Consider the following 25437-nt stretch of genomic DNA (forward strand, 5'->3'; position numbering starts at 1 on the left):
CTGTATTTCAGATATTGTTGTGTATATAAATGGATGATGTATGGGGACCCATAAACAGTGCTTTTTTTTATGGGACCAGTCTAGATGCAAATGGCCTTTCCTTGAGGCCTTCTTTAAAGCCGTAGTAAACCCATGTACAAAACAAAAAGTTTCTAGGCATTGTCACCGCTGTCAGTGCTGCAGAGGATTCCTTTTTCACACAGTCTTCCTTCTGGGTTCACGTGCTGCCGCAGCTTGAATGACTGAGCAGCGACCACATCACTTCTGTGCAGGAGTGCAGGAGTCTCTAGCACAGTACACAGCTCTGAAGGAACAGCACGGGTACTCTGTTCCTTCAGAGCGCATACACTGGTGACATCACCAGATGCTGCCTACTAGAATATCTCCTGAATGGTGTACATTTAGGAGATATTCCCTTTATCTGAAGGTAAGTTTTATTATAAGCTAACCTGTAGGTAAAAATAAATGCAGAGCGTTTACTACCACTTTAAGTATGGAAGACGTGTATAATTACTTACGACATTCATAGATTGGACAACACTCTGTGTCCAGGTTGAAGTTCACAATTGGCTGCATGTTTCCACAATAGGGAGCTGCTGGGCATGGATCACACTCTATAAAACAAAAAATATATTTATGTTAATTTTATCAGCCAACCTTTTTGAAGTGTGTAGGCAAAATGAATTCCTGGAGATTACCTTCAATACATACAGAAAGATAAATAATTTGATTGTCCAAACTGAATGTTCTCTTAGCTTGATTTGTTTTGGTGAAGTACATGTTAATTTTGAGTTTTCGCTCATGTGCAATAATTCAGGAAGTTGCAATAAAATCAGCATTTTGCTTGCACATGAAAGAATTTTTGAAGTGAGCCTTGTCTCATTAACCAGTTAATATTCTCTTTGTAAAGTGACAATGCTCTATCCATGTACTTAGTAAAGCAATCAATTGTGCTTTCTACCTTATTTCAGTGTAAAGTTTGCTTCAAAATGAAAGAGAAACTTTGGTGTAAAATTCCACCCAAAAGAGTGAATCATCCCCCTCTCTTTCTGCCTCCTTGCCTGCTCTTCAGGAAGGTCACTAGCGAGTTTGCATGATAGAGAAGGTGTCTGAGGGCAAACGCCTTCTGCTCTGCTCTTTCCCATAGTGCTTCGTGACACCAGTATCATTAGTGCATTCTGGACTGGACTTTGAATTTTCAATATAAAGATTGTATTCAAATATTAAAAGTAGATAAGAAAACCGTGTTTTGAAAACTGAATAACTCAAAAGCTTAAATTATTTGTTTTCTTCTAATTTGCTATAAAAACAGTCTGCAATTACACTTACGACATTCATAGGCTGGACAGCAAATGTCAGAGGTGGGAACCTGGACCGCTCTTTCTCCATTCCGTAAGCACACAGGCACATTGCATGTGATACCTTGACATTCAGTCTGGAAAAGAACCAAAGAGTAAAATGTTGGTTGGCACACATTATTATCTTTTCTCCTAATATAAGTAGGTGAGATATTACTTAAGTCATAATGGTACTTACAACAGGTGTAGTTGATACCACTGAAGGAGTAGTTGTTGGTGGAGGTGGAGGTGGAGGTACTGTTGAAAAAATTTTTTTTCAGTAAAAGTGAATGTTCTGGGATGTGTCTTTCATATGAACACTGCTGCAAAAATGTCCTACAGATCTGTGAAGTTAGATTCCTTAGCACTAATAAAATACCCACTGCTCTTTTAGTTTCATCTACTATTGACAGGAAACTCCTCCATCTCTACACTATATCCCTTGTATCCAGCTTGTATAACTGTGTATAGCACACGCTATATAAACATCCAAACAACACAACAGGTATATTCAATAAGACAATGCAAAATAAAATGTGCAGAGACCAATAGCCCCCAGATCAATCAGATTTTATAATGTTAAAAGTTAAATGATAGCTAGGTGAAGATGTTATGAGTTGCAGCACTTTGCCTTATTGAACAGACCTTATGGGTTAGACACATGAACTACATTGATACCACTAGAGGAGTAGTTGGTGGTGGAGGTACTGTTGGAAATCATACATTTGTCATTAAACAGGAAACTATACTGCTACTAATATTACCAGATGTATGTTCTGAAATGTGTCTTTAATTTTAGCAGTGATGCAAAAATGTCCTACCATATCTAGGAAATTAGATTCCTTAGCACTAATGTAATGCTCACTGCTGTTTTAGTTTTAGGTACTGGAGTTCTATTGACAGGAAACTCCACCATTTTTCCACTATGTCCTATCCACTTTTATCCAGCTGTGTCATGAGTGACAAAAAGCCACACTTTTATGTCACACATGGGGGGGCAGTGTGAACAGTGTAAGTTTAGACTAAATCTGCTGAAGAGCAATGTATATCTAGCATTGTACTTACTACATAGGTATGAGGAACAGCAAGAATCCTCTGGGTTTGGGATCTCTACTACTTTTTCGCCATCTTTACAGTCTGCAGGTGGGCATCCGCTGCTTTCACAAGTCTGTGGGAAGTGAGAATTACAAAATCAGATCACTTACATTCAACAATCAATTTACAAAACATCTTAGAGATAGGAGTACATTTTAATCTCAGGTTGGAAAGGGGTTTTGGCACAAAAATACAATGTGAGAGGTACCATATAAATCTATGAGGGTTCTCTGTACATGCACGGCCAATATTGCAGAGGATTAAGGGCTTTAAAATATTAGAAGAGGCTGCAGCTGTGCTATTGAGGTCAGTAAAATGGGGAGGCAGAAGGTTTTAGAGGGCTACAGAGGGTTGCTTAGTTGTTAATTTTTGTTAAAGGAACACCTGTGGTTAAACCTTCTAAACCCTAAAGCCTTACTCTAACTAACCCATATTTACACTAAGATCTCAATGTGGAATACTACTGATCTTACACTGATTATTTTATATGCTATCCTATCAATTTGGTCATCAGGAAATAAAAAAAGAAACTTACTGGTACAGGAGGAGGTGGAGGCTGTAAAAAAAAGTGTAAATAAATATTTATACACAGTAAATTTTATGCATGGCAACATTAAACCCTTGCTACAAAAAGCAAATGAGTAAAATCCTATTGCATAGTTTAGGCACCGTAAGACCTACCATTACACACCTCAGATAGGTGCCAGTGCTTCCCAATACTCCAACCTCTGTATAAGTAGATTAGGTGGAGTCATACAGGATTGCACTTTGGTGGTGGTTTGGGGGAATGCCTGTTTATTAGTACCAGGAAATGAGTCTTTTGCTGGTCACATTCACCCTTGAAGTCTTTTTGGCTTTTTCTATGCATTAAAACTTTATGATACCTAAAGTTACATTTTTTAAATGTGTTTTTGGATATATTACATTGTTTATTTAAAATGTTTGTATCCAGGGAATAGTACAAAGAACACATGTATGCACAAAACGTATAACGATATATGATACAAATAATAGGTGGTATCACACTTAAACAAAAGCAAATATCAGTTAAGTATTTTTCCATTACAGGTTTACTTTAAACCTGAACTCCTTGCAGATTGAAATACACATTAAAAGAAGGTACCAAGGAACAAAATTGGGAGTTTTGAGGTGCAAACAATCAAATCAAATTGATATTACTAATTTCATAATTTTATTAAACAAACATGGTTAAAATGAAATACGTTTAAAACCAGAACAAGAAAAATCATACGGTAACAATACAAAAGCTGAATTATCGAGGCAACCAACTTTTGTATTGTGACCGTAAAATTTTTCATGTTCTGGTTTTAATCTTCATTTATTTTAACCATGTTTGTTTAAAAAAATTATGAAATTAGTAATATCAATTTGATTAGATTGTTTGCACCTCAATACCCCCAATTTTGTTTCTTGGTACTTCTTCTAATATATCTAGGAGAGGGGGTGCTTGTAGTTAAACCTCATGTCTCTGGTATCAAACCTAATTCCTATGAAATACACACTATTTCAGCTCTGTGTTCATTTATACATTAGTAAATGTATATTTTTAAATGCAAACAGGGTAACTAGCTTGAATCTAACCTTGAATCAACCTGTTGCAATGTCTGCACAGCAAAATTCAGACTGGGAGATGCAGAAGCAGAACAAAGAGCCAAAGGAAACATTACATGATAACAGGTGGAGAGCAGATGGGACAGAGACATGAGCTGACAAGTCTGCTGCTTCTCCTTTCACTGTTCCGTCTGAGGCTTGGGGTTAGACAAGAGCTGAAAGTATTATGAAACTGCATTAGATTAAATTCATATACCCTGCCCTGTCAGATGTGTGCTATGTGGCAAAGCTGTTAAAATGTAAGGACTACATGGACAAAAATACAAACACTTTAGCAGGTAAAACAGCTCCCATGTATGTTCAGAAATTTTTTAGAAGGAAAAAAAACAATAAGTCTCGACAGGATGCATCAAATGTAAATGTTCCCCTGGGATAAGGAGAGGCATTAGCAGTATAATGACACATTGCAGAGATAGGGACACATCCTTTTGTAACAGAACATGCATAGTGAGCAAAAAAGAAAACAAAACATAAAATGGGTCATGAAATAACATCATAAGGCTACGTGGTGTGAGTTAGTTTGGGAACATTTCGTAGGATATTGCTAGGTGAAATCCAGGAACCAATATGATTCCTATGAACCAAGATTGATTACCGGGGACCCCAGTCGGAGTTGTCTCATAGTTATCAAACAGACTACTGTCTAAAGCCGCGTACACACGGGCGGACTGTCTGTCCAACTTAGTCCGCTGAAACACATTTCAGCGGACAGTCCGCTCGTGTGTGGGCTTCAGCGGACTTTTTCAGCGGACAGTCAGGCGGACTAAGTCTTTCGGAATTTCCGTAATACAGTCCGTCCAACTTTGGTTTCAGCGGACAGTCCGCTCGTGAGTAGGCAAGTTGGACGGACTAAGTATGGCGCATGCTCAGAAAGGATTTAGACGGCGAAAGGTTGCATTGCAGTGTATTGGACGTCGTATTTCTAGTCCCGTCGTACGTGCTGTACACGTCATCGCGCAAGCTTTCAGCGGACTGTTTGTTCATCGTGTGTGGTCAAGTCCGTTCATTCGAAAGTAGGACGGACTGTCTGTCGAATTGTCTGACGGACTTAGTTGGCCAGACAGTCCGCCCGTGTGTACGCGGCTTTAGAGTCCTTGGAAATGAGAAAGATTGAGTTGTAGGATACAGACTTGAGAGCAATTGTAGGTCTGACCTTAGGGGGATTGTGGATGGGGAGGAAACAGTCCCAGTACCCTGGGCAGATAGATTGGTCAGAGCTGAAAGATTTGCATCTGGAGGAGAATAGTTGAAAGCTGAAAAGTAAGGAGAGGAAGAAAGAAGAGTGAGGGGAGCAGAAAGAAGGGAGAAAAGGGGAGAATTCAGAAAGTTGGGGAAGGCAGCTGAGAAGAAGGGGGTGGACGGCAGGGAGAGAGTTCACCGGGGGGATATAGTGGTCTGGTCTCTATGAGTAGACAGTGTTATCCATTGGGCTATTCAGGGTAATAGTAAAGTGTTATCGAAGTTGGGAGGGAGAAAATGGTTGGCCCAAGGTCTCCAAAGGCATTCAAACTTTTTGACCCTGTCTAGGAGAACTGCTTCTATTTTGGCATAGGCCATGGCTCTGGTAACCCTATTTTTGGTTTTCAAAATAGTGAGGTGTGGGATTTTCCAGACCTTAACAATGGTTTGCTTCAATGCAGTTTAACCTGCAAAAGTAGCTTGAATTAGAGATAGGTTACATCAGGAGGTTTCTTATTGAGTAGAGCAATGGCCGGGTCAGGAGCTATGGTATTGCCAATATGTGTGGAAATGATACAGAAAATGTTGGTCCAGTATGATTGGGCTGGGGGGGCAACTCCTCCAGATACGAAAATGAGTGTCATTGTCTGGGCAACCTCGGAAACAAGCAAGAGAGTAGGAGGGAAGATAATTGGCTATCCGGGAAGGGACCAGGTACCAATGCATTAACACTTTGTAATTTGAACAACATTCTGCGCAGCTGATTTTGTGGCAGCCCAGATGTTGGACCAATCTGTAATGTCTAGTTGTAGGCCAAGGTTGGATTCCCATTTGTGCAGAGATGTGTGTGGTGGTGGGTCTACCAGTTGTAAGTAGAACGGGGAGATCAAGCCCCGTGCATGGGGATCTTTCTTGCAAATACGTTCAAAGTTTTTCATGTCGAGTTGGAGGGGCAACCACGCCAGGGGCAAGGCAGACCAAGAGGAAATCAGAGGAAGCAAGAGGAAACCAGACAAGTGGGTTAACATGGATGGATAGTTGGCTGAATACAGAGCAGCAGGGTCGGTGGTAAGTTTAATGCTAAGATACGAAATGCATTGAGGTGACCAGGAATAGGGGAGGCTCTGCTGAAGCTGCGATAGAGTCAACTAGGGTAAAGAGATGTTAAGGGCTCTAGATTTCTGTGGTTTCATGATTAGTCCAGAAATTGCTGCAAATTGGTCCAAGGTTGAGAGAAGGGTGGGAGTGGAGTCTAGGAGAAGTCATCCGAAAATAGGCAGAGCTTGTGGTGGATGCAGCCAGTTTCCAGGCCCTCTGGGTTGGAATATATGAGTTGGGCTAACGGCTCAATGGCAAGAGCAAAGAGAAGTGGGGCCAGGGAACAGCCCTGCCTAGTTCCACGGCTCACTGAAAAGGGGTCAGATTTGTAGCCTGCATAATTGAGGTATGCGGTGGGGGAAGTATGTAAGGAGGAAACCCAACAGAGAAAATGCGGACCGAAGCCCCATCTTTGTAATATGATTGGAGATATGGTCATGAGAGGGCGTTGAATGCCTTTTTACTATCTAACGATACAAGGCAGATATGGAGGCGATGAGAACTGGCCACGTGCGTTAGTAAGACTGCTCTTCAAACATTATTTCCAGCTTGTCTCAGGGAAATAAACCCCACCTGGTCCTCATGGATGAGAAACCTAACCCATGTATGTATTTCATCTGTTTGTTTATCTGCTTGCCTGGAGTTCAGCTTTAAACAGATTAATGATGATGTGCAAAGTACAACCTTCAGTTTCATTCAAACACCAGCATTTGGCATATATGTTTGATATTATACTACATTCAGATTCTATTTGACACATTCTAGCTTTTTTGTACTTACTGGAGTTGTTGGTTTAGGAACTGAAAAATAAAAAGAGGAATATGGTATTACTATCTAGAATAACTCAGCAAGCAACTAACAACAGTGTATAGCTACTATATATAAACATCAGTTAAATATCAACATCCAAACAACACAACAGGTTTATTCAATAAGACGATGCAAAACTAAAAAGTGCACTGACCAACAGCCACTAATCAGATTTTAAAATGTTAAAAGGCAAATGTCAACTAGGTGCAGATGTTATGGTTTGCAGCACTCATGGGATGGACACATAAACTACACTTATTTATTTCCTCATCTAGAGAAGAAATGGCAAATCACCACCTGGACAGAGTTCATTTTACAACCAAGGACTAACACTGACCGCTTACTGCACTGTTTATAACAGACAAAGCAGCGTAGTCACTGTACACAGTTCCTGCAAAATGTGTGAATAATAAATCTTCATTCCACAGATTTCACAAAAGGTTTTCTTTTTGGAGAGGAATTATCCACAACTACCCTAAACTGTAAAAAAGAACTATGGTTGCTTTCTCTGAAATATGTTTTCCTTGATTTAATATAATCACAGACAAATCGAGTATTTTCAATGTACATGTGCCGTATTTTCCCTTTCCATTAATTTGCAATGTCCCTTTGCATTGCAACTAGTTAATGTGACTAATAATCAATATACTGTAAATGCAAACCAGCATAAGATTACCATGGGCTAGTGAAGCATCAACAATGAATGATGGATGATTTGACTTCCTAGATATCCTCTAATTTTCTTTCTAATTAAAATAAAGTAATATTTCCTGTGTATACCCCTCTGGACTTATTTTATAAAATGTGATTCTAAAAAAGAGTTTGTAGAATTCTTTACTTTCCTTGGTCTACAAACACTTTTTTGCACTCTATTACTTTGTTATTTCTGTCTACTTGCTGTAGCATGTGTTATATATTACAAAGCTTTTCTTTGAAAATTAAGAATGCAACAAAATAAGATAATGAAGGTCAGACTTACTGCAGAAAAATGGCGTGCAGCAAGGGTTGTCAGTTGGGCTTTGAATCTTATACTCATTTTCTTCACATGTGGGTTCAGGAGCGCAGGTTACATATCTACAAATTTCCTACAATATAGAGAGAGTTGTACACTTTGAGTGGTCATAGGGACATGTCATGGGGTACAATTATTGCTACTAGACGTGCTTAAGGAAAATCTTGTTTGCATGTACTTTGCTTTAATCTAATGTCAAAGCCTGTGATAAAAATAAATATAAATTCATTTTTAGTGCTATTTAAAGCTACAGTGCAACATGGAGGCCCCATAACAGTTAATTTGTGAACAATACATAACAACATAATATAAGGCACTGAAAGCACATTGCTACTTGGGCTTAAAGTGCATGCTGGGATTATTATCTAGTACCAGTTGTATGGTTGAAAACACACTGGCCGTGCTCCTCACCAGGACACCTGTATTCACAATATTAAGAATTTTTGTAATTATTCCAACACATTATGGTCAAAGTAATATTCCCTTTTCAATAAAAATGACAATGTGTATTCCTCTCCCCCACTGACAGACATTATTAAATGAGCAGTCCTCCCAAAAATTATATTCTAGTCATAGATGAATAATTTTGGCTGCATTTCTTCTCTTTTGGGGGGGGGCTCTGGTGGTCAGATATTCTCTCCCAAGTTTCTGAACTCATCTCACTACTTAGTCCATTACTAGAGAGTCATGCCCACATTGATGGGTACGAATTATTCATGTATTTTTTTACAGTATAAAGAACAATATATTAAAGTTAGCATTACACCCATTTTAAGCATTACAATGGCCATATGGAGAGGTGGTGCCAGAAACTGTGGTGGGGATATCTTGCCAATGGAGGACACCCTGAAAATAAGCTGAAGTATGAACTTTGGGTGGACTTGACTATGAAGTTTTGTGACAGGTGAAAACTTACAGTAGGTGGAGTTGTTGGAGGTGCTGAAAAAGATAAAAAAAAAGTATACAAATTAGCTTTAGAAAATGTTATAAAGCAGTAAAGTATCACAATAACCAATCACATTTAATTTTTCAGTGCTCTGGGAAGCTAACGTCCGATTTTTTGTTGTGGGGTTTACTCTGCTTTGTACTCTGTTATTGAATGAGGGTCACAACATAGTTCTGAGGGAGGTCAGATGGGCAGGAATGAGCTTTCTGACAGATGACCTTTTTAAAAAAAACGTTCACACTCCTAAACATGTTTATTTAGACGTATGGCAATCAAGGCAAAAGATCTCCCCTCTGGACCTCCTGGCTATGCCCCGGCCACAGAGTTCCACTCTACCTGCTCCTTTTTTCAAAATGTGAAATTATAACCAGAGCAGGTGGGTGCCACTAGTAATGCTGAGATACCACTGCTGGAGAAGTATTAATACAGGACGTGTTTCATTCAGTCTTCCTTTATTCTGAGACAAAGTCTACTAGAACCCAAGGCAAAGATGCTAAAGAACAACCATCCCCCATCCCAAAATCAGTACCTAATAATGAACTGATAGAATAGAATAGTTTCCAGTAAGACACACATATCATCTAATAATACATGAACTAAAAACACTATTATTAATTCAGTTAACTGATGTTTTGCAGCTGAAAGTGTTACTAAACCCACAACAGTAAAATCAGTCTGTGTATTTAGTAAAACATGCTTGCTATACTCACTGTGGAGCCTAAAGCCCCATATACATATACATCAGATTTTCTGCTGATTTTTTCCTTCAGATTTACCAAAACCATATAATATGAGGTCAAACCTTAGGGTTTCAATTTGTATGCAATCAGGCGGGCCCTATCACTACATGGTTTTGGTAAATCTGAAGAAAAAAATCAGCATAAAATTTGATAATGTGTATGCGGCTTTAGGGGTTGAACCTCTGCATTATGTAAAAAGGCTGATGGATTCCATCTTCTCTGATCCTCCCCTTCGTCCACTGTCCCCAAAACCATCTCCTGATAGAACAGAGCATTGGGGACAAGCTGCACATGCTCAGTTTGGTTTGTATTGCTAGAGAGTTTTTTGTCTTTGGAGAATGCATTTGATCAGCACAGGGCCAATCAGCACTGTCCACACAGAGGGTCAGGAGTCCTGCAGCCTCGTAGGACAGCCAGAGTGGAATGAAAACTCCTGCTACTGGCTTTAACTAGGCACTCATAGAAGTCACAGGATTGCGATATACTGCTGACAAAAAAGGTATTTAGCAGTGTATATTTACTAAAATTATTGTATTTCCATGTTCTGTGTACTATGAGAAACCATATATATAGAATACAGAGTCCTGGGTTTAGTAACACTTTAACCACTTAATGTCTTTCCTATAGATAAATGACGACTAGATGGTGGTTTTGTTATCCTGACTGGACATCATATGATGTCCTGTCAGAAAGCGTCAATCACGTGGCCAGGGGGGGGCAAGCAGAGGCTTGATCTGTGACTGGCTGTGTGCATGGGACATGGCTGATCAGAGTACCGACTCGTTGCAGACACTATGGGACTGCTGGTCACATGACAGATGTATACAATGTTTTGCTTTGTTTTATGCCATCCAATGTGTACAACTGTGTTGCTAGCTGTGATTGGTCAATTTGATCACATGGTACAGGAAGGGCCAATCACAACCAATCTGGACCATGTGATTAGCGCTCCACCAATCACAGCTAATTACAACAAAACAGACTGAATGAAACAGTTTCATTCAGTAAAATGCTTGCTTATAGTAATGTAATGCACTGTTACAGCTTTGAATAATTATCAAATCCGAATTTGCATTAGAAATAAATAAAGCTGTATTCTGAATTGTTTTTCACAATAGCAAAGCCAGTTTATCATTTAGACAAGGTCTGCTGCAAAGTTCCCCCAATCTTCTGCTATAAAGACACTTACGACATTGATGCTCGGGACAGCACTCTGTTTCAGGGTCTCCAAGCAGCAGTGGTGGTCTGTTATCATCGCATGTGGGAATATTGCAGTCCTTTGGACATTCTGCATGTAAAGAATAAACAACACCTTGAACAGTTAGGAACTATTCAATGAACAATAAACTGTCTTTTTCTAAATTAAAGGTAAACTACAGTCAGACATTTTATCCAAACAAGGCCTCAACATTTAAAAAAAGAAAAAAATTAATAAATTAACGTCTTTACAGTGTTATCTAACAATAAATGACTTTACACAAGTCAACTTACGGCACTCAATAACTGGACAGCAGCGAGTCTCAGAAGATGGTTCTGTTACCACTGGTTCTGCACCCTTCTTCTTACAAGACACGGGAAGACAGGACACATCCCAGCATGACGGCTTTTGGAAACAAAAATGCAATTATGTGTAAGTGACTGCACATATGTGTAAAATCATCAAATATAGGAAAAAGTGTTAGTAGTAACTGAAAGGATAATCCAACCAAAAGTATTCATTTCTTTCACCTAGTTTCAGTGTATTAAAAAAAATAAAAAAAAATAAAAAAAAAAACTTGTTATTAAAGTGGGCCTGAACTTCTGTTAAAAAAAATAAAAATAAAGTGGGCCTGAACTCATTAGTTATCTGATAGGGAAACATAAAAATGTTTTTGTTTTTTTTATTTTGCACTTAAGCAGTCTCACAAAAAAGGTTATCTGTCCTAAATTCCTCCAGGAAAAGAGCAGATCACTTCCTGACATATGACAGTTTCCATGTAACCCTATCTTATAACCTCCTAGCTTTATATCTGCAATGTGAGTTCATCTAAGGCACTGCTGCCTCTGACTATTAGAGTTTCATGAGCTTTGCAGTGAGAATTGAAGATGTCACTACTGTGCTGCTCACTGTTCTGTTTTCAGGTAAGGAAGTTTTGTCTGAAGACACACAGGGCAAGAATCTCTCTGATTCTGCTTCATTCATTCTTTGGATCTGTGCTTCCTACACCTCTCCTGCTGCTTATTGATTATTGCCCCACAGTTATCTGATCACCAGCCATCTGCTGACATGAGTAGGCAAGGCTCTGCTGTTTTATTAAATGACAGCCTCCACACTGTCTCTATGTCAGTAGTGGGAAAAGGATAAGGTACAGAAGCCTACATGCATTAATGTGGCTCGACAGGTTTACGTTTTTTTTTTTATTACCTTAATGCATTCTTTTCTTTAAAGTGATTGTACACCTTAGACATCAAATATGAAATATGAACTAATAATATTTCTCTATAGTGTTTTCTTGTCACAATTAAGAGCACTAAGTGTCGGTCTGCTGCATCATTTCCCTGCTATCAGCATGATTCACTACTGACAATATTTCCTGACACCAAGAGAAAAAAGGTGACAGTAAAGGGAAATCCAACTGATTGGCATCCTCAGCTCTGTTCCCATGTGCTGTGTGGAGATGGATGTATTCCTTCCCTCCAGAAAGCTCTCAGACCTTTCCTCACTGAGAAAAAGAACACTGAAGATAAACAGGTACAACTTATGTGGTTTACAACCACTTTAAGGTGAACCTCGCCCCCCAACTCCCCTTAAATATCTGAGTCTGATCTCCATCCATTGTTGTGCCCCAAAGCAGCATCTCTCTACATGTTCCATTATCTCACAGGACACAGAGACAGCAGTGGGTGACATTGTCTCCTATTACTGTGAATCAAATCCTGTGATTAGGGAGCTGGGTGTGGGGACATGCTATGTCTGTCTCCATAGCAAGTGGTATGCTACGCGGGCTGTGGGGGCACTCACTTAAGAGGAAAAGCCAATATGGCTGGCATGGGACCTCACAAAAGGAGAAGCAGGGCTGCTCTGTGCAAATCCATTGCATAGAGCAGGTAAGTATAACTTATTTATTATTTCATTTTTGCAATCACTTTTCAGTATGCCTAAAGGCAAAATATTTCCTATAGTTTTGGGCAGAGTGGACACCTGTCATTATTTATTGCTGTCTGTAACCCCTTTTAGAGATCCCTCCTCTATATTTGTCCTGTTTACCATTATCACTGAGAGTGAAAGTAAAAGAAAATCCCAAACATTGGGCTCTTCCTAGAAGAGTAATAGAGGGGAAATCTTCCAATATGGATACTAGTCCTGGTTACATGGGGTCCCCAAGGGGATCCTTTTAATTTGCAGGGATTTACTCTCAGTTCCTGTTTTGGCCATGCAATAAGAAGTGAAGGTAAATCACTGCAAGGGGACACAGGTCTAAAAAAAAGTGACATGGGTAAAAACCCTCACTTACTTTATCCAAAATAAAAACAAATGTTTTGCTTATACTTTTCCTTTGCCTTTTCTTGCCTTTTTTGAGGGCACAGTTTCTAGAGTACAGGAACATATACATTGAATATACAGTATATAGGCTGGTATTGCTGACCTATTCAATACTTTCTAAGTCCCTGGAACCTGAATGCATCAAACAAAGCACAAAGTAAGAAGTTGTGCCAGTGACTGGGTAAAGCTCCATGGGATAAACAGAGATAACAGGCAAATAGCATTTTCTGAGGGGAAGTTCATCAATGCCAGCCTATGTATTTCTCTCAATGTATATTCTTGACTTTACCTTAGTCCACACCGCTTCCTTAGCACATTAACAAAATGATATATAGATGATAAAGATAACATCTTGCATAACTTACGGGAGGTGGAGGTGGAGGTGGAGGTGAAGCGGGTGCGGTCTATGAATGAACAGACAGAAAAATGTCAGATGAAGCTAAAATTATCTTAAAATGCAGTCATATTTTGTCAGTGTTGTGATAACAGACACATTTTGTATCAAATATCAAATGTCCAGTTGTAAAGGATCATGTTATTGTGTATAATTTTTAATTCCATATTGATAACTTTCAGTCGAATTTACTCATTGCATTTACATGCTCTGTTTATCATCTCTTTTCTTGTCTCAATATTTTAGCCATCCAGAAATGTAGATGGTAAGCAAGCATATTTAGAGAATAGAATGAAATATAATTTGGGTGATATTACAATAATAATAACAATAGCATCAACAACAACAAAGGCAAAACTATACATTATAGTGATTTAACGGAAAAACATGATCAAAATAGCAAATTGAAAATGATGCTTCATGTTGGTATAATATTGAGTAATGACTTACAGTCTCGGGAGGAGGTTGCTGTGGTGTTGTTAGTGGTGCTAAAATGTAAAGAGACAAAATATCAGCTCTAGATATTCTTACGGAATCACAGCACCGCACTATATTAAGGTGCAGACACCAAAAATGTATAAAAACATAAAAAAAACAGCGCTGTTCCTATGTAAACTTAATGTGAAGTAATGAAACAAAAAAAAAAAAAAATTGTGAATTATAAACGCAGCAGCAGCTTTAACCGTGAGATACCCACAATTCAAATAATTATTCCCAAATAAGCTGCGCTATACTGATCCGATAAATGCTATGTGAAGCAAATGAGTGAATAAATAAAGCATGAAATCAAAAAATATTAACAAAGTGCAGACAGGGAAATGCATATACTAATGTTCAAATATTAGTCCATCATCCCATCAACAAAAAATGTTTTGCTTGTAATGTCCAACGTGTTTTAAACACACCACACCGATATAGGAAAAGTGTCATCAGAGTTTGCAGGAAAAAAGAGGACTTCCACCACCAACACTACTGCCGCTTACCAGCTACACTGATCCCATCTCAGAGACCAGATATCGCCAAATCAAAAACGCTTCCTCTGAGTCAGGACTGCATGGAGGGCGTATCCTCTTTAAGCGCTTGGTTCAAATGGTTAGAAGAATCCTACGGCCACACCGCTTATTCCAATGGTTAGAAAAATCCTACGGCCACACCGCTCATTGCCCAGCACATATAATAACGAAAGGAATCGCCATAGTGTGATATAGTCACGAAATTTAATATAATAAAAAAGATTGCACTTACATCAAGTAGAAAAAACTTTGCTTTGTAAAACAAACAAATTCAAAACAAAGTTTTTTCTACTTGATGTAAGTGCAATCTTTTTTATTATATTAAATTTCGTGACTATATCACACTATGGCGATTCCTTTCGTTATTATATGTGCTGGGCAATGAGCGGTGTGGCCGTAGGATTTTTCTAACCATTGGAATAAGCGGTGTGGCCGTAGGATTCTTCTAACCATTTGAACCAAGCGCTTAAAGAGGATACGCCCTCCATGCAGTCCTGACTCAGAGGAAGCGTTTTTGATTTGGCGATATCTGGTCTCTGAGATGGGATCAGTGTAGCTGGTAAGCGGCAGTAGTGTTGGTGGTGGAAGTCCTCTTTTTTCCTGCAAACTCTGATGACACTTTTCCTATATCGGTGTGGTGTGTTTAAAACACGTTGGAGATTACAAGCAAAACGTTTTTTGTTGATGGGATGATGGACTAATATTTGAACATTAGTATATGCATTTCCCTGTCTGCACTTTGTTAATATTTTTTGATTTCATGCTTTATTTATTCACTCATTTGCTTCACATAGCATTTATCGGATCAGTATAGCGCAGCTTATTTGGGAATAACCAAAAATGTATACCATGGCATTTCTATCATCCCTTAGTGATGTATTTAACTGTTGGCACTGTATTTTAGATATTGCTGTGTATATAAATGGATGATGTATGGGGATCCATAAACAGTGCTTGTTTTTTTTTTTTTTTTAAGGGACCAGTCTAGATGCAAATGGCCTTTCCTTGAGGCCTTCTTTAAAGCCGTAGTAAACCCATGTACAAAACAAAAAGATTCTAGGCATTGTCACCGCTGTCAGTGCTGCAGAGGATTCCTTTTTCACACAGTCTTCCTTCTGGGTTCACGTGCTGCCGCAGCTTGAATGACTGAGCAGCGACCACATCACTTCTGTGCAGGAGTGCGGGAGTCTCTAGCACAGTACACAGCTCTGAAGGAACAGCACGGGTACTCTGTTCCTTTAGAGCGCATACACTGGTGACATCACCAGATGCTGCCTACTAGAATATCTCCTGAATGGTGTACATTTAGGAGATATTCCCTTTATCTGCAGGTAAGCTTTATTATAAGCTAACCTGTAGGTAAAAATAAATGCAGAGCGTTTATTACCACTTTAAGTATGGAAGGCGTGTATAATTACTTACGACATTCATAGATTGGACAACACTCTGTATCCAGGTCGAAGTTCACAATTGGCTGCATGTTTCCACAATAGGGAGCTGCTGGGCATGGATCACACTCTATAAAACAAAGAATATATTTATGTTAATTTTATCAGCCAACCCTTTTGAAGTGTGTAGGCAAAATTCATTCCTGGAGATTAACCTTCAATACATACAGAAAGATAAATAATTTGATTGTCCAAACTGAATGTTCTCTTAGCTTGATTTGTTTTGGTGAAGTACATGTTAATTTTGAGTTTTCGCTCATGTGCAATAATTCAGGAAGTTGCAATAAAATCAGCATTTTGCTTGCACATGAAAGAATTTTTGAAGTGAGCCTTGTCTCATTAACCAGTTAATATTCTCTTTGTAAAGTGACAATGCTCTATCCATGTACTTAGTAAACCAATCAATTTTGCTTTCTACCTTATTTCAGTGTAAAGTTTGCTTCAAAATGAAAGAGAAACTTTGGTGTAAAATTCCACCCAAAAGAGTGAATCATCCCCCTCTCTTTCTGCCTCCTTGCCCGCTCTTCAGGAAGGTCACTAGCGAGTTTGCATGATAGAGAAGGTGTCTGAGGGCAAACGCCTTCTGCTCTGCTCTTTCCCATAGTGCTTCGTGACACCAGTATCATTAGTGCATTCTGGACTGGACTTTGAATTTTCAATATAAAGATTGTATTCAAATATTAAAAGTAGATAAGAAAACCGTGTTTTGAAAACTGAATAACTCAAAAGCTTAAATTATTTGTTTTCTTCTAATTTGCTATAAAAACAGTCTGCAATTACACTTACGACATTCATAGGCTGGACAGCAAATGTCAGAGGTGGGAACCTGGACCGCTCTTTCTCCATTCCGTAAGCACACAGGCACATTGCATGTAATACCTTGACATTCAGTCTGGAAAAGAACCAAAGAGTAAAATGTTGGTTGGCACACATTATTATCTTTTCTCCTAATATAAGTAGGTGAGATATTACTTAAGTCATAATGGTACTTACAACAGGTGTAGTTGATACCACTGAAGGAGTAGTTGCTGGTGGAGGTGGAGGTGGAGGTACTGTTGAAAAATAAAATTTTCAGTAAAAGTGAATGTTCTGGGATGTGTCTTTCATATGAACACTGCTGCAAAAATGTCCTACAGATCTGTGAAGTTAGATTCCTTAGCACTAATAAAATACCCACTGCTCTTTTAGTTTCATCTACTATTGACAGGAAACTCCTCCATCTCTACACTATATCCCTTGTATCCAGCTTGTATAACTGTGTATAGCACACGCTATATAAACATCCAAACAACACAACAGGTATATTCAATAAGACAATGCAAAATAAAATGTGCAGAGACCAATAGCCCCCAGATCAATCAGATTTGATAATGTTAAAAGTTAAATGATAGCTAGGTGAAGAGTTGCAGCACTTTGCCTTATTCAACAGACCTAATGGGTTAGACACATGAACTACATTGATACCACTAGAGGAGTAGTTGGTGGTGGAGGTACTGTTGGAAATCATACATTTGTCATTAAACAGGAAACTATACTGCTACTAATATTGAATGAATAAATGAATGAAATACTTGTATAGCGCACAATGCGAACTGAATCGCCTCTAGGCATATTACCAGATGTATGTTCTGAAATGTGTCTTTAATTTTAGCAGTGATGCAAAAATGTCCTACCATATCTAGGAAATTAGATTCCTTAGCACTAATGTAATGCTCACTGCTGTTTTAGTTTTAGGTACTGGAGTTCTATTGACAGGAAACTCCACCATTTTTCCACTATGTCCTATCCACTTTTATCCAGCTGTGTCATGAGTGACAAAAAGCCACACCTTTATGTCACACATGGGGGGGCAGTGTGAACAGTGTAAGTTTAGACTAAATCTGCTGAAGAGCAATGTATATCTAGCATTGTACTTACTACATAGGTATGAGGAACAGCAAGAATCCTCTGGGTTTGGGATCTCTACTACTTTTTCGCCATCTTTACAGTCTGCAGGTGGGCATCCGCTGCTTTCACAAGTCTGTGGGAAGTGAGAATTACAAAATCAGATCACTTACATTCGACAATCAATTTACAAAACATCTTAGAGATAGGAGTACATTTTAATCTCAGGTTGGAAAGGGGTTTTGGCTCAAAAATACAATGTGAGAGGTACCATATAAATCTATGAGGGTTCTCTGTACATGCACGGCCAATATTGCAGAGGATTAAGGGCTTTAAAATATTAGAAGAGGCTGCAGCTGTGCTATTGAGGTCAGTAAAATGGGGAGGCAGAAGGTTTTAGAGGGCTACAGAGGGTTGCTTAGTTGTTAATTTTTGTTAAAGGAACACCTGTGGTTAAACCTTCTAAACCCTAAAGCCTTTCTCTAACTAACCCACATTTACACTAAGATCTCAATGTGGAATACTACTGATCTTACACTGATTATTTTATATGCTATCCTATCAATTTGGTCATCAGGAAATAAAAAAAGAAACTTACTGGTACAGGAGGAGGTGGAGGCTGTAAAAAAAAGTGTAAATAAATATTTATACACAGTAAAGTTTATGCATGGCAACATTAAACCCTTGCTACAAAAAGCAAATGAGTAAAATCCTATTGTATAGTTTAGGCACCGTAAGACCTACCATTACACACCTCAGATAGGTGCCAGTGCTTCCCAATACTCCAACCTCTGTATAAGTAAATTAAGTGGAGTCACACAGGATTGCACTTTGGTGGTGGTTTTGGGGAATGCCTGTTTATTAGTACCAGAAAATAAGTCTTTTGCTGGTCATATTCACCCTTGAAGTCTTTTTGGCTTTTTCTATGCATTAAAACTTTATGATACCTAAAGTTACATTTTTTAAATTTGTTTTTGGATATATTACATTTTTTATTTAAAACAGTACAAAGGGAACAGTACAAAGAACACATGTATGCACAAAACGTATAACGATATATTATACAAATAATAGGTGGTATCACACTTAAACAAAAGCAAATATCAGTTAAGTATTTTTCTATCACAGGTTTACTTTAAACCTGAACTCCTTGCAGATTGAAATACACATTAAAAGAAGGTACCAAGAAACAAAATTGGGAGTTTTGAGGTGCAAACAATCAAATCAAATTGATATTACAAATTTCATAATTTTATTAAACAAACATGGTTAAAATGAAATACGTTTAAAACCAGAACATGAAAAATCATGCGGTCACAATAAAAAAGCTGAATTATCGAGGCAACCAACTTTTGTATTGTGACCGTAAAATTTTTCATGTTCTGGTTTTAATCTTTATTTATTTTAACCATGTTTGTTTAATAAAATTATGAAATTAGTAATATCAATTTGATTTGATTGTTTGCACCTCAAAACCCCCAATTTTGTTTCTTGGTATTTCTTTTAATATATCTAGGAGAGGGGGTGCTTGTAGTTAAACCTCATGTCTCTGGTATCAAACCTAATTCCTATGATAAATACACACTATTTCAGCTCTGTGTTCATTTATACATTAGTAAATGTATATTTTTAAATGCAAACAGGGTAACTAGCTTGAATCTAACCTGGAATCAACCTGTTGCAATGCCTGCACATCAAAGTTCAGACTGGGAGATGCAGAAGCAGAACAAAGGGCCAAAGGACAAATTACATGATGACAGGTGGAGAGCAGATGTGACAGAGACATGAGCTGACAAGTCTGCTGCTTCTCCTTTCACTGTTCCGTCTGAGGCTTGGGGTTAGACAAGAGCTGAAAATATTATGAAACTGCACTAGATTAAATTCAGATATCCTGCCCTGTTAGACGTGGCTGTGCTATGTGGCAAAGCTGTTAAAATTTAAGGACTACATGGACAAAAATCCAAACACTTTAGCAGGTAAAACAGCTCCTATGTATGTTCAGAAATTTTTTAGAAGGAAAAAAAAACAATAAGTCTCAACAGGATGCATCAAATGTAAATGTTCCCCCAGGATAAGGGGAAGCATTAGCAGTATAATGACACATTGCAGAGATAGGGACACAGCCTTTTGTAACAGAGCATGCATAGTGAGCAAAAATGAAAACAAAATAGAAAACAGGGCATGAAATAACATTATAAGGCTACGTGGTATGAGTTGGCTTGGGGACACTTAGTAGGATGTTGGTAGGTGAAATCCAGGAACCAATATGATTCCTATGAACCAAGATTGATTACCAGGGATTCCAGTCGGAGTTGTCTTGTAGTGAGCTAATAGACTAGTGTCTTAGCGTCCTTTAAACTGAGAAAGATTGGGTTGTAGGATACGCACTTGAGAGCATTTGTAGGTCTGAACTTAGGGAGATTGTGGATGGGGGGGGGGCAGTCCCAGTACCATGGGCAGATAGATTGGTCAGAGCTGAAAGATTTGCATCCAGAGGAGAGTAGTTGAAACGTGAAGTGTAAGGAGAGGAAGAAAGAAGTGAGGGGAGCAGAAAGAAAGGGGAAAAGGGGAGAATTGAAAAGAGGGGGGTAGGCAGCTGAGAAGAAGGGGGTGGAGGGCAGGGAGAGAGTTCACCAGGGGGGAGATAGTGATATGGTCTCTAAGAGTAGGCAGAGTTATCCATTGGGCTATTCAGGGTAATAGTATAGTGTTATCGAATTTGGGAGGGAGAAAATGGTTGACTCAAGGTCTCCAAAGGCGTTCAAACTTTTGACCCTGTCTAGGAGAACTGCTTCTATTTTGGCATAGACCATGGCCCTGGTAACCCTATTTTTGGTTTCCAAAATAGTGAGGTGTGGGGTTTTCCAGACCTTCACAATGGTTTGCTTCACTACAGTTGTAACCTGCAAAAGTAGCTTGAATTAGAGATAGGTTACATCACTAGACATGGCTAATGGCTGGGTCAGGGGCCAAATAAGTGTGGAAATTATACAGAAAATGTTTGCCCAGTATGATTGGGCTGGGGGGGCAACTCCAACAGATACAAAAGTGTCTGCCATTGTCTGGGCAACCTCGGAAACAAGCAAGAGAGTAGGATGGAAGAAAATTAGCTATCCGGGAAGGGACTAGGTACCAACGCATTAACACTTTGTAATTTGCATAACATTCTGTGCAGCTGATTTTGTGGCAGCCCAGATGTTGGACCAATCTGTAGTGTCTAGTTGTAGGCCAAGGTCAGATTCCCATTGGTTTACATAGTGTAGAGATGTGTGTGGTGGTGGGTCTACCAGTTGTAAGTAGAAAGAGGAGATCAAGCCCCGTGCATGGAGATCGTTCTTGCAAATACGTTCAAAGTGTGTCATGTTGAGTAGGAGGGGCAATCACGCCAGGGGCAAGGCAGACCAAGAGGACATCAGAGGAACCAAGAGCAAACCAGACAAGTGGGTCAATATGGGAGGGTAGTTGGCTGAATACAGAACGGCAGGGTTTAATGCTAAGATACGGAATGCATGGAAGTGACTAGAAATAGGGGAGGGTCTGCTGAAGCTGCGATAGAGTTGACTGAGGTAAAGAGATGTTAAGGGCTCTAGATTTCTGTGGATTCATGATTAGTCCAGAAATTGCTTCAAATTGGTCCAAGGTTGAGAGAAGGGTGGGAGTGGAGTCTAGGAGAATGTCATCCGCAAATAGACAGAGCATGGGGTGGATGCAGCCAGTTTCCAGGCCCTTGATGTCTGGGTTGGAACATATGAGTTGGGCTAACGGCTCAATGGCAAGAGCAAAGAGAAGCGGAGCCAGGGAGCAGCCCTGCCTATTTCCACAGCTCACTGAAAAGGGGTCAGATTTGTAGCCTGCATAATTGAGGTATGCTGTGGGGGAAGTATGTAAGGAGGAAACCCAGCAGAGAAAATGCAGAACGAAGCCCCATCTTTGTAATATGAATTGGAGATATGGTCATGAGAGGGTGTTGAATGCCTTTTTAATATCTAACGGTACAAGGCAGATATGGAGGCGATGAGAACTGGCCACGTGCGTTAGTAAGACTGCTCTTAGAACATTATTTCCAGCTTGTCTCAGGGAAATAAACCCCACCTGGTCCTTATGGATGAGAAACCTAACCCATGTATGTATTTCATCTGTTTGTTTATCTTCTTGCCTGGAGTTCAGCTATAAAAAGAGTAATGATGATGTGCAAAGTACAACCTTCAGTTGCATTCAAACACCAGCATTTGGCATATATGTTTGATATTATACTACATTCAGATTTTATTTGACACATTCTAGCTTTTTTGTACTTACTGGAGTTGTTGGTTTAGGAACTGGAAAATAAAAAGTGGAATATGGTATTACTATCTAGAATAACTCAGCAAGCAAATAACAACTGTGTATAGCTACTATATATAAACATCAGTTAAATATCAACATCCACACAACACAACGGGTTTATTCAATAAGATGATGCAGAACTGAAAAGTGCACTGACCAACAGCCACTAATCAGATTTTAAAATGTTAAAGGCAAATGCCGGCTAGGTGCAGATGTTATGGTTTGCAGCACTCATGGGATAGACACATAAACTACACTTATTTCCTCATTTAGAGAAGAATCACCATCTGGACAGAGTTAATTTTACAACCAAGGACTAACACTGACCGCGTACAGCACTGTTTATAACAAACAACGCAGCGTAGTCACTGTACACAGTTCCTGCAAAATGTGTGAATAATAAACCTTCATTCCACAGATTTCAAAAAAGGTTTTCTGGAATTATCCACAACTACCCTAAACTGTAAAAAAGAACTATGGTTGCTTTCTCTGAAATATGTTTTCCTTGATTTAATATAATCACAGACAAATCTAGTATTTTAAATGTACATGTGTAATATTTTCCCTTTCCATTCATTTGCAATGTCACTTTGCATTGCTACTAGTGAATGTGATTAATAATCAATATACTGTAAAATGCAAACCAGCATAAGATTACCATGGGCTAGTGAAGCATCAACAACGGATGATGGATGATTTGACTTCCTAGCTATCCTTTAATTGTATTTCTAATTAAAATAAAGTCCTGTGTATGCCCCTCTGGGCTTATAAAATGTGATTCTAAAAAAGAGTTTGTAGAATTCCTCTAGATAATCTTAAAAGAAAATATTAAGGAAATTGGTGTTCTTCTGTACTTTCCTCGGTCTACAAACACTTTTTTTGCACTCTATTACTTTGTTATTTCTGTCTACTTGCTGTAGCATGTGTTATATATTACAAAGCTTTTCTTTGAAAATAAAGAATGCAACAAAATAAGATAATGAAGGTCAGACTTACTGCAGAAAATTGTCGTGCAGCAAGGGTTGTTATTTGGACTTTGAATCTTATACTCATTTTCTTCACATGTGGGTTCAGGAGCGCAGGTTACATCTCTACAAATGTCCTACAATATAGAGAGAGTTGTACACTTTGAGTGGTCATAGGGACATGTCATGGGGTACAATTATTGCTACTAGACGTGCTTAAGAAAAACCTTGTTTGCATGTACTTTGCTTCGATCAAATGTCAAAGCCTGTGATAAAAATAAATATAAATTCATTTTTAGTGCTATTTAAAGCTGCAGTGCAACATGGAGGCCCCATAACAGTTAATTATCTAGTACCAGTTGTATGGTTGAAAACACACTGGCCGTGCTCCTCACCAGCACACCTGTATTCACAATATCAAGAATGTTTGTAATTATTCCAACACATTATGGTCAAAGTAATATCCCCTTCTCAATAAAAATGACAATGTGTATTCCTCTCCCCCACTGACAGACATTATTAAATGAGCAGTCCTCCCAAAAATTATATCCTAGTAATAGATGAATAATTTTGGCTGCATTTCTTCTCTTTTAGGGGGGGGCTCTGGTGGGCAGATATTCTCTCCCAAGTTTCTGAACTCACCTCACTACTTAGTCCATTACTAGAGAGTCATGCCCACATTGATGGGTACTAATTATTCATGTATTTTTTTTACAGTATCAGGAACAATGTATTAAAGTTAGCATTACACCCATTTTAAGCATTACAATGGCCATATGGAAAGGTGGTGCCAGAAACTGTGGTGGGGATATCTTGCCAATGGAGGACACCCTGAAAATAAGCTGAAGTATGAACTTTGGGTGGACTTGACTATGAAGTTTTGTGACAGGTGAAAACTTACAGTAGGTGGAGTTGTTGGAGGTGCTGAAAAAGATAAAAAAAAGTATACAAATTAGCTTTAGAAAATGTTATAAAGCAGAAAAGTATCACAATAACCAATCACATTTAATTTTTCAGTGCTCTGGGAAGCTAACGTCCAATTTTTTTGTTGTGGGGTTTACTCTGCTTTGTACTCTGTTATTGAATGAGGGTCACAACATAGTTCTGAGGGAGGTCAGATGGGCAGGAATGAGCTTTCTGACAGATGATCTTTTTTTAAAAAAACTTTCACACTCCTAAACATGTTTATTTAGACGTATGACATTCAAGGCAAAAGATCTCCCCTCTGGACCTCCTGGCTATGCCCCGGCCACAGAGTTCCACTCTACCTGCTCCTTTTTTCAAAATGTGAAATTATAACCAGAGCAGGTGGGTGCCACTAGTAATGCTGAGATACCACTGCTGGAGAAGTATTAATACAGGACGTGTTTCATTCAGTCTTCCTTTATTCTGAGACAAAGTCTACTAGAACCCAAGGCAAAGATGCTAAAGAACAACCATCCCCCTATCCCAAAAATCACTACCTAATAATGAACTGATAGAATAGAATAGTTTCCAGTAAGACACACATATCATCTAATAATACATGAACTAAAAACACTATTATTAATTCAGTTAACTGATGTTTTGCAGCTGAAAGTGTTACTAAACCCACAACAGTAAAATCAGTCTGTGTATTTAGTAAAACATGCTTGCTATACTCACTGTGGAGCCTAAAGCCCCATATACATATACAACAGATTTTCTGCTGATTTTTTCCTTCAGATTTACCAAAACCATATAATATGAGGTCAAACCTTAGGAGTTTCAATTTGTATGCAATCAGGTGGGCCCTATCACTACATGGTTTTGGTAAATCTGAAGAAAAAAATCAGCAGAAAATCTCATAATGTGTATAGGGCTTTAGGGGTTAAGCCTCTGCACTATGTAAAAAGGCTGTTGGATTCCATCTTCTCTGATCCTCCCCTTCTTCCACTGTCCCCAAAACCATCTCCTGAAAGAACAGAGTATTGGGGACAAGCTGCACATGCTCAGTTTGGTTTGTATTGCTAGAGAGTTTTTTGTCTTGGGAGAGTGCATTTGATCAGCACAGGGC

At 38.8% G+C, this 25437-nt stretch overlaps 1 protein-coding gene across 34 annotated transcripts in view; it reads right to left on the reverse strand.

The window, feature by feature from the left end:
* The window catches only part of LOC143933905 (uncharacterized), a 259725-nt gene that overhangs the window by 50921 nt on the left and 183367 nt on the right, over positions 1-25437 (reverse strand). For 33 of the 34 annotated variants that reach the window (XM_077457035.1, XM_077457039.1, XM_077457040.1 and 30 more), the window contains 20 exons: positions 24304-24326; positions 23434-23539; positions 22411-22430; positions 18710-18730; positions 18145-18247; positions 17221-17279; positions 17014-17119; positions 16202-16297; positions 14217-14254; positions 13738-13776; positions 11341-11452; positions 11039-11137; positions 9080-9102; positions 8131-8236; positions 7122-7141; positions 2968-2988; positions 2403-2505; positions 1537-1595; positions 1330-1435; positions 519-614 (listed from right to left, as the gene is read on the reverse strand). In XM_077457035.1, coding sequence (XP_077313161.1) covers positions 519-614; positions 1330-1435; positions 1537-1595; positions 2403-2505; positions 2968-2988; positions 7122-7141; positions 8131-8236; positions 9080-9102; positions 11039-11137; positions 11341-11452; positions 13738-13776; positions 14217-14254; positions 16202-16297; positions 17014-17119; positions 17221-17279; positions 18145-18247; positions 18710-18730; positions 22411-22430; positions 23434-23539; positions 24304-24326 — 1356 coding nt within the window. The remainder of the gene's footprint in view (positions 1-518; positions 615-1329; positions 1436-1536; positions 1596-2402; positions 2506-2967; positions 2989-7121; positions 7142-8130; positions 8237-9079; positions 9103-11038; positions 11138-11340; positions 11453-13737; positions 13777-14216; positions 14255-16201; positions 16298-17013; positions 17120-17220; positions 17280-18144; positions 18248-18709; positions 18731-22410; positions 22431-23433; positions 23540-24303; positions 24327-25437) is intronic. The other variant, XM_077457049.1, reaches the window with a different exon arrangement.

The sequence above is a fragment of the Lithobates pipiens genome, unplaced genomic scaffold (assembly GCF_037356315.1).
Source record: "Lithobates pipiens isolate NorthernLeopardFrog02 unplaced genomic scaffold, aLitPip1_a1.2 Scaffold_27, whole genome shotgun sequence".
Taxonomy (NCBI): domain Eukaryota; kingdom Metazoa; phylum Chordata; class Amphibia; order Anura; family Ranidae; genus Lithobates; species Lithobates pipiens.